Source organism: Hemiscyllium ocellatum, chromosome 21 (assembly GCF_020745735.1).
Source record: "Hemiscyllium ocellatum isolate sHemOce1 chromosome 21, sHemOce1.pat.X.cur, whole genome shotgun sequence".
NCBI classification, from domain to species: domain Eukaryota; kingdom Metazoa; phylum Chordata; class Chondrichthyes; order Orectolobiformes; family Hemiscylliidae; genus Hemiscyllium; species Hemiscyllium ocellatum.
Genome location: NC_083421.1, coordinates 17688759 through 17706391, shown reverse-complemented (window position 1 = coordinate 17706391; position 17633 = coordinate 17688759). Strand labels below are relative to the sequence as shown.

Genomic DNA, 17633 nt, shown 5'->3' with positions numbered 1-17633 from the left:
TGCTATAGAGTACAACATTCCATGATTAACCTGTCTAACAATTCTCTCATCTCTTGAAGAATCAAGATTGAAACCTGGTGCATCCATGATCCATGTGCAGACTCCCATTCCCTGCCTCATTGGTCACCAATGTGCAACAGGTATTCTGTAACCAAAACATTAATTACAAAGCAAAGAGATAATATTGTCAGTCAAGATGAAAGGATGAACTGCAACACAGTAAAACTTGTCTCTTTATATACATTTATTGTGTTTAACAATTCAGTACCCTACTCAGGACACCTGCCATCCAATAGAACAGTCATGTCATTTCGTGCAGCATTGAATTGCCCTTATGTAACATTGGTCTGCAGTTCCACAGAAGCATTAACAACTAAATTCTGACACATCAAATGACCAACGGCTTAAAAGAAAGGGATGTAATGACACAGAGAGGGAGATACAGAGACTAAGAGGCTATGTCGGGGAATTCTGGTGCTTTGGCTATTGGCAGCTGTAAACAATATTCCCATTGGTGAATGGATTAAGATAAAGGCTGCTGAGGGAACATAATTAGGGGAAAACCAAGGACTCTGAGGGTATTGAACGCCTTGGATCATTTGACAGCAGGGTTGAGAATTTAAAAGAAATCACTTCAGTGTTTTTTACATAGGACTCACGTCACTAACTTATAACCATCATTTCTGCCCAATTGCAGATCTGAACAGAAGATTTTTACAGCCACTTGCTTCGGGAAGAGTCTTGGTGGATTCCCTTGTTTTCTTCCTATTTCTTATCTTCAAAGTACCTTATCCTCTGACCAACATCCTCACTGAGAAGATAACTAGTACTGGAGTGGAAAGTTTAAAGTAATTTGGCAAGAGGTTGAGCCCCAAAATTTGGTATTATAAAATAGAAACCAGGACAAGGCTTGCACTATACAAAGTGCACTTCATAAGGTTAGTGAGTGGCTGTGCAGATAGCCACGTGAGGACAGCATTGTGGTTATCTGTCCCTCAGGGAGACGGGCTTCTGATGTGGGTCTTCATGTGACTGAACAGACGACTCATGAGCTCAGTAGCAGCAAGCACAAGAAAAGGCAAGATTGGAGGAGCTGTCCTTCGGAGATTTGATCACTTTCACGTACATTTCTCTGATCTGTAGCTCCAGTAATTGAACTGTTTTTTTCAGGGTTCCGAGGGTGCATTCACTTAATGCCTTTGTGTATTTTCACCCATGACTCGATGAGGTACTAAAATAACACCTTCAGGAAGAGATAAACAAAAGCAGGGAGTGGAACGAAAGTGAAATGAAAATGGTTTACTGTTTAAGCTGGAGTAAAGCAAGGAACATTTCCTCTTCCTGCACATTACTTGAATGAGGTGACAACTCAGCAATTAATCCATTATATCTCCATATCGAGTTTTTTTTCTTCCAATGTCAGTGCTTTCCACAGAGCCATTATTTTGATCCTTTGTAACTGCAAAGACAAGAGAATTACAGAACCTGCAGTACAGTTGACCATCTTGTTTATGTTTGAACCATCTAATCAAATAGTCTTACACCCTTGCAAACTTTATTGCCATGGGTGCAGATTATCGCTGGAACTTCAATTATTTACAATCTGTTTTAAATGACTTAAGATCATTAGACATGGGAGCAGAAGTTAGGCCATTCAGCCCATCATGTCTGCTCTGCTATTCAATCATGACCGATACATTTCTCAACCCCATTCTCCCCACAACCCTTGATCCCCTTGACAATCAAGAACCTATCTATCTTCATCTTAAATACACTCCATGACTTGGCCTCCACAGCCTTCTGTGGCAACAAATTCCAGAGATACTTGGAGAAAGGGATGGACTGTATTGTGTTCAAATTGGTTGACAATACAAAGATCAATTGGAAAGCAAGCTATGAGCAGGGATATAATGAGTGTGCAAATGGGTTAAGTACAAACATGGCAGATTGAAGTATAATGCATAAAAATGTGAACTTTCAGTAAGAATTGAGCATGTGAATATTATTTAAATGCAGACTGTACAATGCTGCAGTCCAGAGGGATCTGGGTGCCCTTGTTCATGAATCTCAAAAAGTAAAGCAAGTAGTTAAAACTAATGAGATGTTGCCCTTTGTTACAGGGACAATGGAGTGTCAAAATAGGGATGTATTGCTACAAGTTTACTGGACAATTGCAATAACTACAACGGAATACTATACACAGCTTTAATCTCCTCATTTAAGTAGGATCATGTTTCCATTATCGAGTGTGATGTTGGAAAAGCACAGCAGGTCAGGCAGCATCCGAGGAGCAGGAGAATCATAAGCTCTTCATCAGGAGCCCTTCATTCTGTCTGAAACATAGATTCTCCTGCTCCTCGGTTGCTGCCTGACCAGCTGTGCTTTTCCAGCACCACACTCTCGACCCTGATCTGCCGTCCTCACTTTATCCTCATGTTTCCATTGGAAACAGTTCACAGAAGGGGTCTGGACTGATTCCTGGAATAAAGAGGTAGGGTTGAACAGGTTTGGCCTATTTAATCTTAATATGATGTACAGGTGTCCAAGGGTGCTTAAGTGCACCCAGAATTCCATAAGCATTCACATTTTTGATAACCCTTGTGTGAATTCTTATGAAATTCCTTTTAAGTCCACATAAGTATCATCACTTATCTATCAGATGTGAAATCAAAATGTTTCTCCAGCTTAGTCAGATATCCTCTCGTATATCCTGCTAACTCACTGATTAGCTCATACTTGTCCAAATGCTCAGTCACTGTGTCTCTGATGATAAATTCCAGTAATTCACCAAAACTAACTTGGAAATGAAAGTCTTTAATTCTTGGCTACTGTCTTTCCTGTCTCAAACAAAGTGATAAGGTGAAAAGCCAGTTTAACTCATTGTAACTTAGGTGAGGCAATCAGGTTTACGTTTGTTTAAAACTATATCTTTTTATATATCTCAAATAAAAACACTTTTACCAGAAAGCTTTCTCACACTTGGCGCAGTTTCATTCTCACGCTTTTCCTTCTCACCTTCATCAGGGTGATGTGGCATTGTTCCAGTCTCAAGGTAAACCCACAGATTTGAGCACTTCTGAGTCTCTAAGCGTGTCACTACGTAACTCATCAGTGACCCTGCCACTGTGCAAGAGGAAACAGTAATTTATTAAACAACGACCAAGTGTAGCCTGTCCACAAAAGGAGGAATAAATCAAACCCAGCCATGATGGCACAGTGGTTAGCACTGCTGCCTCACTGCGCCAGGGAGCCGGGCTCGATTCCAGCCTCGGCTGACTGTCTATGGAGGTTACACATTCTCCCTGTGTCTGCATGGGTTTCATCTGGGTGTTCAGGTTTCCTGACACAGTCAAAAGATGTGCAGCTTGGGTGGATCGGCCATGCTAAATTGCCTGTAGTGTGCAGGATAGATGGGTTAGCCAGGGGGAATGCAGGGTTACAGGGATAAGTTTGGGGCGTGGATCTGGGCAGGATGCTCTTCAGAGAGTTGGCGTGGGCTTGATGGGCCAATGGCCTGCTTCCACACTGTAAGGATTCTATGAAATAACTGATCTATTAGTCTCCTGTCTATGATCAGCAAAGCAATAGAAAGTGTGATTGACAGCACATTGCTCAGCAATAACCTGCCCCACTGTTGCCCTCACGGTGCTCTCCTGGTCAATACCTAGGCTTTAACCAAACTTTGAAACAGGGGGAATCCAGGAGTCTGGGGTTGGGGATAGGGATCCTGAAATGGGGGGATCCTGGAGTGTTTAGGGGGGGAATCCTGAAATTTAGATGGGATCCTGGAATTTGTGGGGGATCCTGGACTTTTGGGGGGTGGATCCTGGAATTTGTGCAGGGGAGGGGAAGATCCTGGAATGGGGGGGGGATCCTGGAGTCTGGGGGGGTGGTGGTCGTGGAGTTTGATATGGGATCCGAGAGACTGTGGGGGGTGGGGAGAGATCCTGGAGTTTGAGGGACGGGAGTGGGGAGGGGATTCTGGAATCTCGGGAGGAGGGGTGGCCCTGACGTCTGGAGGAAGGGGATTCTGGATTGTTGGGAGGGGTGAGCAGTGGGTATTTCTTGAGTTTGAAGGTGGGGGGTAGGATGGGGTGAGAACCTGGAGTCTTGGGGGCTGTGGGTGTTGGTCATTTATCTAACAGCTGTTTGTGGGACTTCTGGAACTGGTTGATCAATGTAGCAACTAAGTAAATATTAAAGGTAACCCATTAGCTGCGAGATACTTTCATTGATCTGGGGGACGCTGTTATTTTCATTTCTAAAAGCACCAGGAAAAGTATCTACGTTACAGGAACTGTCCCAGACAAAACTGATGCTTCCCAGGAAGGCAGCAATGGAGCAAGAGTTACTAATCAATTTGCAAACTTGTGCAATACAATATTACTCAGTATGAGAGCCAGTACTGACACTAACCTACAGACAGCAAAACGTTCCATTGCATTGGGAAAGGGAGCTTCTTACTCAGCAGTCTCTGCGTGACAAACACCCCACTAGTACCTGCAGAGGTTTTATCAAAAAAAGTAAAGTTTAAAGCAATGAACTCAGGGTCCTCAAGTGCGACATCGTGAAGTTTCAAAATTGCTTAATTACCTAATATAAACGTGCCAATGCCCTTCATGAATGCGTGCGACTGGCAAGCAGCATATTCCTGAAGAGCCTGCAGACGAAAGGAAGGGTGTTATTAGCTGGAGGTACAGTGAGAGAGCCTGGAGTCACACACCGCTAACTCTGAGAGAGAGCCCCGAAATAACCTGCAGACCCACAGCGCAAGCAGCAGCAGCAGCAGCAGCTCAGACAGCATTCTCACAAAATGCTGCACAAGCCCAGCTCACCCTCCACAGGTTACCATGAAAGACCACTGCTGTGGGGTCTGTCCAGCCTCCCCAGACCAGGCTGGGCGGAGGGGAGGGGGTTCTTTACCGGGTGCTTCGCGGCCACCGAGTCCTCCAGCCGGCGGAGACCCAGATTCACCATCTCCCGGTCCCAGCGAGAGAGACTAATCCCGGCCTGGAATCTCACAGGGATCCGGGAGGCTGTGGCGGGGGGAGGGAATCCTGGAGTTTTGGGGAAGGGATCCTGGAATTTTGGGGGGGGAATCCTGGAATTGGCGGAAGATCCTAGAATTTGTGCGGGGGAGGGGGGATCCTGGAGTCTGGGGGTGGGGGTAGAGGGATCCCGGAATCTGTGTGTGGGGGGTGAGGGGGAGAGATCCTGAAATGGGGGGATCCTGAAGTTTTTAGGGGGGAATCCTGAAATTTAGATGGGATCCTGGAATTTTGGGGGGGGTGGATCCTGGAATTTGTGCGGGGGGGGAAGATCCTGGAATGGGGGGGGGGGAATCCTGGAGTCTTTGGGGGGAGAGGGTGCCGTGGAGTTTGATAGGGGATCCTAGAGACTGTGGGGAGAGATCCTGGAGTTTGGGGGGGGAATTCTGGAATCTCGGGGGGGGGGGGTGTCCTGACGTCTGGAGGAAGGGGATCCTGGATTGTTGAGAGGGGTGAGCAGTGGGTATCCCTTGAGTTTGAAGGTGGGGGGTACGATGGGGTGAGAACCTGGAGTCTGAGGGTAGGTCTTGGGGGCTGTGGGTGTTGTCTGAGCTGATCCTGAGTCTTAGGGAAGGTGGGGAAACCCGGCCTGGATTACAGAGAGAGGATCCTGGAGACGATCATGCAGGGTGGGGGTGCTGGAATTGGGGTGGGAGGTGAAGAGAATCTGGCATGATTCCGGGGAGGGGGGAATTGCCTTTGTACCTCTCCTCTCACCCCTTCGATAGGCTGAGATAAAGGTTCCCTGACCATCCTATTAGCTGAGAAATGGACTATCAACTCATAAAGGAGGAATATAAAAAGGTGTCAACACAAGAAAGTCTGTGTGAGCTTTTAGAATTCTGCTTATGAATAAACATCAATTATGCGATGTTTATTAAAACAGAATTGAACACAGAACATAGAGCAGTGCAGCATAGTACAGACCCTATGGTCCGAGATGTTGTGCCGGCCTTTTAGCCAACTGTTAAGATCTGACTCATTGGATTAGTGAGGACTGTAATCGTGTTGTATCATTTGTTCACACAAGACCCGGAATACACAGCAGGCTACATGTGCAAGGATTAGATAAATGTTTATCTATAAATATTTGAACAGGCATATGGTCAGGAATGAATTATTATTATTCCTGTGAAACTACAGTGTCCTTAGTAGTGGTAGAGAGAACTTCAGATGAACCCTCATGTAAGTTAATACAGTATGTCCAGTTCTGAAGAAGGTCGCTGGACTCTATTTTCTCTCCACAGGTGCTGCCAGGTCTGCTGACCTTATCCAGCAATTTCTGTTTTTGTGTGTAATATGTTCAGTACTGAATAATCAGTGTACCATTTTATACACAGGCATGTTGATGTATTTTATATCAAACATTATATTTGAGAATTTGTGACTGTCTTTCAGGTACAGTTCCTGCCCCCATTTCGATTTTGTAAGTAATATTTGAGATGAACCTGTTATCACATAATGAGTGTCACAGAGATGATCTATATTAATAATCCACTCGGGGCACAATTTCAAAAGTACTATAGACTTAAACACTTAATAGTAAGGTCCTAGGGAGTGTTGCTGAACAAAGAGACCATGGAATGCAGGTTCATCGCTCCTTGGAAATGGAGTCGCAGGTAGATAGGATAGTGAAGAAGGCGTTTGGTATGCTTTCCTTTATTGATCAGAGTATTGAGTACAGGAGTTGGGAGGTCACGTTGTGGCTGTACATGACATTGGTTAGGCCACTGTTGGAATATTGCTTGCAATTCTGCCTTCCTATCAGAAAGATGTTGTGAAACTTGAAAGGGTTCAGAAAAGATTTACAAGAATGTTGTCAAGGTTGGAGGGTTTGAGCTACAGGGAGAGGTTAAATAGACTGGGGCTGTTTTCCCTGGAGCGTCAGAGGCTGAGGGATGACCTTATAGCGGTTTATAAAATCATGAGGGGCATGGATAGGAGAAATAGACAAAGTCTTTTCCCTGGGGTGGGGAGTCCAGAACTAGAGGGCATAGGTTTAGGGTGAGAGGAGAAAGATTTAAAGAGCCTGAAAGGACAACTTTTTCACACAGAGGGTGGTACGTGTATGGAACGAGTAAAAAATGAGGTCTGCAGATGCTGGAGATCACAGCTGAAAATGTGTTGCTGGTTAAAGCACAGCAGGTTAGGCAGCATCTCAGGAATAGGGAATTCGACGTTTCGAGCATAAGTCCTTCATCAGGAATGAGAGAGAGTAGCCAAGCAGGCTAAGATAAAAGGTAGGGAGGAGGGACTTGGGGAACGGGCTGTCAGAGAAAGTGGTGGAGGCTGGGACAATTGCAGCATTTAAAAGGCATCTGGATGGGTATATGAAAAGGAAGGGTTTGGAGGGATATGGGCCGGGTGCTGGCAGGTGTGACTAGATTAGGTTGGGATATCTAGTCGGCATGGACAAGTTGGACCAAAGGGTCTGTTTCCGTGCTGTACGTCTCTATGACTCTATGACAAAATTTAGAGTCTTTGACTGTGAGAATGATAATGATCGATTTCAAATGGACATAATACAGCTGATACAATGGCATTTGGAATTTAGAGCATATACACGTGAAGTGATACAGTTTGATAGAAAAGTCAAAGCCATAGAAATGTGACCATGCTGTCACTTTAAATAGGTTATTTTGTCTTTGGTATTTTTTAAGAGAGGTTATAAAGGCAGAGGCTGAAGTATCTAGTTTAACAATGGAATGGGCATGACTGTTCAGCTTTTGTTTTAGTTTGTTTTAGCTGCAACAGTCATAAGATGTGTGATTCATGGGGAGTTGCAAGCATCAGTAAAGAATTCCTCTGCTCTCCTTCAGAAATCTCTCTCTGGATGCTGCTCCCTCCTGCCTGTAACAATCTTTGAATATACCTTTTTTGCCGAGATGTGTGGTTATGGGATGTTACTATATTGGAGCAGTTAGTTAGTTAAGTTGCTGTATTGGGTTTGGTTGAGTTGCCAATAGTTACGTTATTCTAAATTCTGCTTTCTTTTGTTTGTATTTCAACTGCAGTGTTTAAATAAATTCTGTTTTGCTTAAAGTTTAGTAGTTTAACCAGTTGCATCACACCTGGAATATTCACTTCACATCTGCCTTTAAAATAAAATATGTTAGGGTCGAGGCTACCTCCTTAAAATATTTTGAGGGAGTCTGGCCGGGTCCATAATAGAGAATAAAGGGAATGATTCTAAAAGATATGTAGAAACATAGGGATTGGAAATAAACATGAGTAAACTAATGGTGGCAGGATAAGTTGAGAATGTGCTTTGAAATGTGTATATCGTAGTGTTCATGAATGGGGCAGTCGAGTACAAAACCACATGAGGTAACCTAGAGGATAGATTAAGGTAGGGCAGTGGATGTTGTCTACATGGACTTCAGTAAAGCCTTTGACAAGGTCCCACTCAGCAGGCTAATCATGAAGGTTAGGACACATGGGATCCAAGGAGAGCTAAAATCTAGATTCAAAATCGCCTTGATGATAGGAAGCAGAGGGTGATGATTGAAGGTTGTTTCTCGGACTGGAGGCCTGTGACCAGTGGTATGCCACAGAGGTCAGTGCTGGGACCTTTTGTTATTTGTTATTTACATAAGTGATCTGGAAGTGAATGTACAAGGCATGATTAATAAGTTTGCGGATGATACAAAATTAGGAGGTATCATTGATAGCGAGGAAGGTTATCAAAAATTACAGAGGGACCTTGATCAGATGGGGAAGTTGGCTGAAGCTTGCTAAATGTAATTCAATACAGGTAAGTGTGAGGTATTAGACTTTGGAAAGTCAAACCAAGGTAGGACTTATTCAGTAAATGGCAAAGTCCTGAGGAGTGTAGTGGAACAGAGGGACCTAGGTGTATGAGTACATAGTTCATTCGAAGTGGCGTCACAGGTAGACAAGGTGGTGAAGAAGGCATTTAGCATGTTGGTCTTCATCAGTTGAGGCATTGAGTGTAGGAGTTGGGATATTTTGTTACAATTGTATAAATTGTTGGTGAGGCTGCTGTTGGAGTATTGTGTACAGTTTGGTCATCCTGTGATAGGAAAGACACAGTTAAACTGGAAAGAGTGCAAAGAAGATTTACGAGGATGTTGCCAGGACTAATAGGCCTGAGTTATAGGGAAAGGTTGGTCAGGATAACACCTTATTCCTTGGAACGTAGGAAAATGAGGGGTGATCTTATTGAAGTGTATAAAATCATGAAGGGCATTGATAGGATGAATACACATAGTCTTTTTCCCAGGGATAGGGAACTGAAAACTAGAGGGCATAGATTTAAGGTGAGAGCAGAAAGATTTAAGAAGGACCTGAGGGGAAACCTTTTCATGCAATGAGTGGTGCATATGTGGAATAGGCTGCCAGAGAAAATGGTTGAGGCAGTTACAATAGCAACATGTAAAAAAACATTTGGATAGGTACATGGATGAGAAGGTTTACAGGGATATGGACCAAATGTAGACATTGGGAACTAGCTGAGTTGCCACCATGATCAGCATTGAGCAGTTTGGGCCGAAGGGCCTATTTCCATGCTGTGTTACTCCAAGACTGTATGAGAAACTTATCAATTTTGAGGGCCATGGACAATTTAGGGTGACTGGGTTTTTGAAGGTGTTGGTTTATCTGGTGATTTGGAGGACATGGGGGTGCAGGTTTTGGGGATTGGTTAGTTTGGAATTTTGGCATCTATTCGCAGAAGACCGCTCGATGTTTTCATCGGGCTGTCGGTGCTTTGGGGTGTCTTTGTTTCAAAGGAAATATACTTGATTGTGGGTCTTGATCGTTACAAGAGAGTTGGTGTTTTGGGAGACTTGTGGATTATCATTTTTTTGCGATCATTATCCTGTTTTTGAAATAATGGATGTTTATTGAGATTGAGCTAGTTTGGGTGCATTGTTGGATTTTTTTTGGGAATTGTTTGATTGTTATGGGATTATTATCTGGTTATTGAGATTCTGAGCAGGTTTGGGGGGATGGTTGGGGTGTGATTTCGGGACTATTAATTTGTTTGGTGGTATTGTTGATTGTTGTGAGGATTATTAGCTGTTTTTGGGATTATTATCCGGTTCAGGGGTGGATTGTTGGGTGTTTTTAGGGGGTTGTTGAATGTTGTGGGGATTATTATCAGGCTGTGGGGGATTGTTGGGGTGTTTTGAGCAGGCTGGTTGATTTCCCCCTCCTCCAGTGCCTGGGCCCCGGGCCTGGGTTTTGTCTCCGCCCCGCTCTCAGGCTCCGCCCTGGGCTTTGTTCAGATCGCCCAGAGAGAGCGGCCTGCAGCGGGCGGTGAGTGTGCTCCCGATCCCAGCGCCAGCCCCGGGGGCACGGGCTACCCTGCAGCACCCGGGACCCGGGCCTCAGGCCGGCTCCCGACAGGTGGCTCCGCGCTCTCCCACACCCACATCCAGGCCCGGGCTGAGGGCCGGGAGTCCGGGATCGGCCCCGAGAGACTGCCCCAGGCCCAGGGACCCGCGGGAGCGGGGGGCTCCGACAGGGAGTGGAGTGGGAAAAGGAGGGGGAGGGGGATGGGAGGGTGGTGGGGTGTGAGGGTCAGGTAGGGAGTGGGGAGGGTGTAGGGGGTGAGGTGATCGGGGTGAGGGAGTGGGGTGTGAGGGTCAGGTAGGGAGTGGGGAGGGTGCAGGGGGTGAGGGTGCAGGGGGGTGAGGTGATCGGGGTGGGGGAGTGGGGTGTGAGGGTCAGGTAGGGAGTGGGGAGGGTGTAGGGGGTGAGGTGATCGGGGTGGGGGAGTGGGGTGTGAGGGTCAGGTAGGGAGTGGGGGTGCAGGGGGTGAGGTGATCGGGGTGAGGGAGTGGGGTGTGAGGGTCAGGTAGGGAGTGGGGAGGGTGCAGGGGGTGAGGTGATCGGGGTGAGGGAGTGGGGTGTGAGGGTCAGGTAGGGAGTGGGGTTGCAGGGGGGTGACGTGATTGGGGTGAGGAAGTGGGGTGTGAGGGTCAAGTAGGGAGTAGGGAGGGTGCAGGGAGTGGGGAGGGTGCAGGGGGTGAGGGTGCACGGGGGTATGGGGGTGAGGTGATCGGGGTGGGGGAGTGGGGTGTGAGGGTCAGGTAGGGAGTGGGGAGGGTGCAGGGGGTGGGGGAGTGGGGTGTGAGGGTCAGGTAGGGAGTGGGGGTGCAGGGGGGTGACGTGATCGGGGTGAGGGAGTGGGGTGTGAGGATCAGGTAGGGAGTGGGGAGGGTGCAGGGGGTGAGGGTGCAGGGGGGTGAGGTGATCGGGGTGGGGGAGTGGGGTGTGAGGGTCAGGTAGGGAGTGGGGAGGGTGTAGGGGGTGAGGTGATCGGGGTGGGGGAGTGGGGTGTGAGGGTCAGGTAGGGAGTGGGGAGGGTGTAGGGGGTGAGGTGATCGGGGTGGGGGAATGGGGTGTGAGGGTCAGGTAGGGAGTGGGGAGGGTGCAGGGGGTGAGGTGATTGGGGTGAGGAAGTGGGGTGTGAGGGTCAAGTAGGGAGTAGGGAGGGTGCAGGGGGTGGGGGTGCAGGGGGTGAGGGTGCACGGGGCTACGGGGGTGAGGTGATCGGGGTGGGGGAGTGGGGTGTGAGGGTCAGGTAGGGAGTGGGGAGGGTGCAGGGGGTGGGGGAGTGGGGTGTGAGGGTCAGGTAGGGAGTGGGGGTGCAGGGGGGTGACGTGATTGGGATGGGGAGTGGGGTGTGAGTGGTGTGAGGGTCAGGTAGGGAGTGGGAAGGGTGCAGAGGGGTGATGTGATCGGGGTGAGGGAGTGGGGTGTGAGGATCAGGTAGGGAGTGGGGAGGGTGCAGGGGGTGAGGTGATCGGGGTGGGGGAGTGGGGTGTGAAGGTCAAGTAGGGAGTGGGGGTGCAGGGGGGTGATGTGATTGGGGTGAGGAAGTGGGGTGTGAGGGTCAAGTAGGGAGTGGGGGTGCAGGGAGGGTGACGTGATTGGGGTGAGGGTCAGGTAGGGAGTGGGGAGGGTGCAGGGGGTGGGAGTGCAGGGATGTGACGCGATCGGGGTGAGGGAATGGGGTGTGAGTGTTGTGAGGGTCAGGTAGGGAGTGGTGTGAAGCTGAGGTGGGGTGGGGTGCAGAGGGGTGTGAAGATTGTTGACCAGATCATGGAAATTGGGAAAGGCTGAAGTGAGTCTGTGAAAGGAGACTGTGCTCGGTCATGGTTTTGGACAGATTTGTTGCAGTTTAACTAAAGGAGACTGAGTATGGAGAAACAATGTGATAGCACATAGACATTGAGAGACTGTGAGGGTATTATTTCCTGATGATATCCCTAAGACAGGACTGAGCTTTGTAATGATGACCCTAACTGTCTGTGCTTGTTCCTGCAAATTTATTGCCAGCTTTTGGATAAGATACAATCAGACTTTAGTTCATTGTAATTTGAAGACAAACCATCTCCTTCTCAATTGTTTTAAATGTGTGTCTAGGTCCATGAGAATGTGTCACAACACATAAATTATGACTTCAGTAAACTACAACCTTGGTGCTGAGGGCAACCAGACTGGAAGGTTTTGAAGAGCTTCTGAAGAATTGGCATGTTGCTGACAAATGACTCAATGTTCAAGGACCTGAAGACAGAACAGTAGACACAATTCTAAAGGAATAGTGGATGTGTTCTGATTGTGGGTTCAGGTGGAGTTTTGTGGCGTGGGGATATTGACGTCTGAGGATATGGACATTTAACACCACGAGAGCCCAGAAAGGGAGGTGAGTAGAAAGTGAGTCGAGTATATTATTCAGGTTTGAAGGGTATGTGGAGGGAAGGAAAGGGAAGAAGCTGCCAAATGTTGGGGGTGCAGGTTTGAAATGGGTTGAAGCGGTTTGGGGCCAGTATGTGGTTAGTCAAGAGATTTTTTTTTGACCTTTTGATAGGATAGAAAAGAGAGCTGGTGTTCATGCTTTGGGCAGAAGGTGCAGCTGAGGATAGGTTTACAGTTGTTGAAACTAAAGAACCCGAAGTTTGAGAGATGCCTCAGTTGATTCAGTGGAAATGGAGGCAAATGCCAATAGCAGCAAAGATCAAGATTGACAGAGGACCTGAAGCGGAATGTTATTGAGTTAGTCCAACATGAGATTTGTGGCAATCATTCTCTACAGGGTTAAACTGTGGGAGAAGAATTGGATTGTTGGAGAGAAGTCAGGTGGGAAAAAGAAGAAAATAGAGATATCAGTAACCAAGATCACAAAATAATAATACTGTGAAAGACAAATGTTGGGGCACATTAAAGCTCCCCATAACTGGTCTATATCAAACACTGTTTTAAATTGAAAGTCAGTTACTTTTGACACACTGTCCCTATCAAACACTCCCAGAACCAGGTCAGCACAGGGTTAGATATAGCATAAAGTTTCCTCTCCTCTTTTAAACCTGAAGTAAACTGAGAGTGAAGTTTTCTCGAAACTGCCCACATTAATAATCCTGGGAATTATAGATCAGTCAGTCTTACGTCTTGGTGGACGAAGCATTGGAGAGGATTCTGAGAGACAGATTTATGATAACTTGGAAAACCATAATTTGATTAAAGATGGTTTTGTGAGGGGCAGGTCATGCCTCACAAACCTTTTGAATTCTTTGAGGATGTAATAAAAAACATTGATGAAGGTAGAGCAGTGGTTGTGGTATACATGAATTTTAGCAAGGCGTTTGATAAGATTCCCCATGGTAAGCTAATTCAGAAAGTAAGGAGACATGGGATACAGGGAAACCTGTCTGTCTGGGTACAGAATTGGCTGGCCCACAGAAGACACAGGGTGGTGGTAGATAGAAAGCATTCAGCCTGGAGCTCGGTGACCAGTGGTGTTCCTCAGGAATCTGTTCTGGAACCTCCTCTTTGTGATTTTCATAAATGACTTGGATGAGGAAGTGCAATGGTGGGTTAGTAAGTTTGGTGGCACGATGGTTGTGGATAATTTGGAGGGCTGCTGTAGGTTGCAACAGGACATTGACGGGATGTAGAACTGCCCTGATAAGAGGCAGATAGAGTTCAATCTGGAAAAGTGTGAAGTGATTAACTTTGGAAGGTTGAATTTGAATGAAGAATATAGGTTCAAAGGCAGGTTTCTTGGCAGTGTGGAGGAACAGAGAGATATTGGGGTCCACATCCAGAAATCTCCCAAAGTTGCCACCCAGCTTGATAGGATTGTTAAGAAGACGTGTGGTGTGTTGACTCTCATTAGCAGGGGAATTGAGTTTAAGAGCCGCAAGGTTATGCGGCAGCTTTATCATGCCTTGGTTAGACCACACTTGGAATATTGTGTTCAGTTCTGGTCACCTCATTATAGGAAGGATGTGGGAGCTTTAGAGAGGGTGCAGAGGAAATTTACCAGGATGCTGCCTGGACTGGAGGGCGTATCTTTTGAAGGGAGGTTGAAGAAGCTAGGGCTTTTCTCATTGGTGCAGAGAAGGATGAGGGGTGACTTGATAGAGGTGTACAAGATGATGAGAAGCGTAAAACGAAGAGGCATAATTGGAGGAGCGTTTAAAGGAGATATCAGAGGTAGGTTCTTTACACAGAGAGTGGTGGGTATGTGGAATACATTGCCAGGAGTGGTAGTGGAGTCAGAGACATTAGGGACATTTAAGTGTCTCTTGGATAGGCTTGGATGATAGTAAAATGAAGGGTATGTAGGTTCGTCTGATCGTAGAGTAGGATAAAAGGTCGGCACAACATTGAGGTCCAAAGGGCCTGTACTATTCTATGTTCTATTTAACATTCCCAGGAAAGGGATAGCATGGGATTAGATACAGAGTAAAGATCCTTCTTCTATAAATGACTGTAGTTCTGTGAGGGGAAGTGTTGTGTTAACCAGACACAAGCCAGATTTGGAAGAATAGAATGTGGTCTAAAGTTTTGCACAGTTTAATAGAACTCAGTTTATTCGTGTTTTCTCTGGTGCCACATCTTTCAAATCCACTCAAGTCGTAATAAGTTAAAAATCTTTTTATTTTTTTCCATTTTCCAGGAAAACTGGCAGTTGAGGAGCTTATAACACATGGCAGCAAGGTGTGAGAGGAGCCCACCAAACTCATTAGAATCCCAAGCTGCGGGAAATCTGAGTGGTTTTCCAAAAGAACTTTTGGCAACAAAAGTCGAGGGGAAGTACCTGTGCTTTGAGTGTCACGGAATTCTCAGGAAACCATTCCAGGCACAATGCGGTCACCGTTACTGCGCATCCTGCTTGAAGAGGATTGTCAGGTAAAAGACTGCAAGTTGTTGATTCTCAAACCTGCATTGCTGAAAAAAAAACCTCTCACAGCAGTTTGGAGATATTAGAAAAAGTTCTGTTTTCTTCCCTTCTTACCCCAGCTTAACTCTTGTTGACATCATTCAGTCCCCGTGTCATCCAGTAAATAAACTCTAGACTCTTTGACTGTACGAACATCAGGTGAAAAGTCCTGTTACCTTGTAGTCTTAAGACTGAAGAATAAAAGTCCCTATTTCTGGCTCATTGTATCAACGTCATGCACATTCAAATTCATTAGGTTTCCCTGTATTCTACGTCAACTCTATGACTGTCCCAAACTGCTCCATTTCTTCTAATTTTCCATACCACTAGTGGTGTGATCTTTTGGATCCAGCTCTATTCTTTCCTCTAACTGACCTTATAGAAGTTACTAAACTCATGAGGGGCCTGGATAAGGTGAATAGCATGGGTCTCTTCCATAGGGTGGTGCTAATTACCCATCGTAGAGGTTGAGGTTAAATGCAGATACAATGAAAAGACATAAATTGAGAGCAGAAGCTAAACAGGTTGACCGAAAGAAAGAAAAATGGAGGAAAATGTAAGATTTAAGACAAAGTCCAGGACCAATGTTAACTTTTCTTTAAACATGTATAGCCCTTTTATTTTTGCCTGGCCGTGCACATTTGTTAATTTAGAAAGTCTAGGTTAAATGGAGACTCTGGTTGCTGCGAGACCACACAGCTTGGAGGGAACGCTAATATGGTTCAGATTAGCACCAACACCACAGGTTCTGTTGCTGTCCCAGTTGAGGTAGATTCGGGGCCTGTCTCCTTGCTTTGGTTCTGAGAGCGAGGCCATGGTGAAACATCACTGACAAAAACTGCCAAACTCGGATCTTCCAATTCCTCCATCTCCGCCGCGTCTGCTCAGACTACATCCCCTTTCCACCCGGTATTCTGCGAGACCTTCATCCGTTCTCCAAATTCCTCAGCTTCCGCTGCACCTGCTTGGATGAAGAGACATTCCACTTGTGAACATCCCAGATGTCCACCTATTTCAAACAACGTGCCTTTCCTCCCTCTGTCATCCAGACAGCCCTCCGCAGCACCACCTCCATTTCCCGTTCCATTGCTCTAAGTCCCCATCTTCAATGCAATAAAGACAGAGACTCCTTTTGTCCAACCTACCAATCTCCGCATCCAATGCATTATCCTTAAACACTTCTGCCAACTGCAACTAGACCCCACCACCAAGAAAATCTTCCCCTCCCACTCCTCTGCCTTCTGCAAGGACCATTCCATTTGACAGGTCTTGGTTCGCACCACTCTCCCATTTGACACCCCCCACCCCCACATCCAAACCCCCCCTGGGTACTTCCCCTGCAACCAGAAAAGATGCAAAACCTGCCAGTACCCCAGCCCCCTCACCTCCATCCAGGACCTCAAGCAGTCCTTCCAGGTGAGACAGAGGTTCACCTGCCTCTCTTCCAACCTCGTTTACTGTACCTGATGCGGTCTTCTCTACATCAGGGAGACCGAACGTAAACTTCGGGAATGGTTCGCCGAGCATCGCAACCGGGCCCGCCGAACCTCCCGGTCACCGTCATTTTAATTTCCCTACCACTCCCTTTCCGACATGACCATCCTTGGTCTCCTCCATTGCCACATCGAACCAAACCGCAAATTGGAGTAACAACACCTCATCTTCTGATTGGGCAGCCTACAGCCCAGAGGACTCATCATTGAGTTCTCCAATTTCAAACAACCTTCCTTCACAGCCCCTCCCACTCCCTTCCCAACCCCTCCCCCTCCCTTCCCAACCCCTCCCCCTCTCTTCTCAACCCCTCCCTGCCACCAACCGGATTCTTTCCTTCCATTGAGCAACCAGCTAGTACTTTCTACCTGTCTTCACCTATCCCCACTTCACCATCCAGCCTCCCCACCCCCTTTATCTGCAGCTCCCCTTACACCCACCCCCAGTTCTGAAGAAGGGTTATACCTGAAATGTTGACTTCTCCACCTCCTGATGTTGCCTGGCTTTGCTGTGTTCTTCCAGCCTCCTGCTTGCCTGCCTTGGATTCCAGCATCTGCAGTTTTTCTGTCCATTGAGACATCGGAAAACAATCCAAGACTGTCTCTAGGCAGAACACGGATAAAGGGGAGTAAAGTATTGATGTGTCAGAAATCTTCCAAAACAATTTTGAATTGAAAATTGTAGGCCATTTAGCCCGTCAAGTTAGCCTGCCATTTAATCTGATCACCATAACCCTGTATGCCACAGTAATTTGAAGTGAATCAATCTCCACATTAAACATCCTCAGAATTCAGTTCTCTGTGAGAGAGAATTCCAAAGATTCACATCAATGAGGAAAATAATTTCTCCTCGTCTCTGCACTAAGTGGTTATTTGAACCCATGTCCCTTGAGTTCCCCC

At 46.7% G+C, this 17633-nt stretch overlaps 2 protein-coding genes across 8 annotated transcripts in view; one reads left to right on the top strand and one right to left on the bottom strand.

Moving 5' to 3' along the window:
• Positions 1-226: 226 nt before the first annotated feature.
• On the bottom strand, positions 227-5207 carry tmem141 (transmembrane protein 141). 2 transcript variants are annotated; one of them, XM_060841720.1, is made up of 5 exons: positions 4924-5207; positions 4594-4660; positions 4417-4500; positions 2962-3123; positions 227-1459 (listed from the first exon to the last, which is right to left on the bottom strand). In XM_060841720.1, exons 1-5 carry the CDS (start codon positions 4975-4977, stop codon positions 1377-1379), a joined length of 450 nt encoding a protein of 149 aa, XP_060697703.1. In that variant the 5' UTR covers positions 4978-5207; the 3' UTR covers positions 227-1376. The 2 variants fall into 2 exon arrangements, with proteins under 2 accessions (XP_060697703.1, XP_060697702.1); XM_060841719.1 differs by having other exon boundaries at positions 3016-3123; positions 4924-5057.
• A 938-nt stretch (positions 5208-6145) lies between these two features.
• Positions 6146-17633, top strand: part of traf2b (Tnf receptor-associated factor 2b) — a 59695-nt gene continuing 48207 nt past the window's right edge. Inside the window, exons 1-3 of one of the 6 annotated variants that reach the window (XM_060841715.1) lie at positions 6146-6233; positions 12444-12723; positions 14980-15212. In XM_060841715.1, coding sequence (XP_060697698.1) covers positions 15010-15212 — 203 coding nt within the window. In that variant the 5' untranslated portion in view covers positions 6146-6233; positions 12444-12723; positions 14980-15009. Of the gene's footprint in view, positions 6234-6456; positions 6475-10286; positions 10329-10348; positions 10419-12443; positions 12724-14979; positions 15213-17633 lie in introns of those variants that run through there. The other 5 variants (XM_060841712.1, XM_060841713.1, XM_060841714.1 and 2 more) reach the window with 5 other exon arrangements.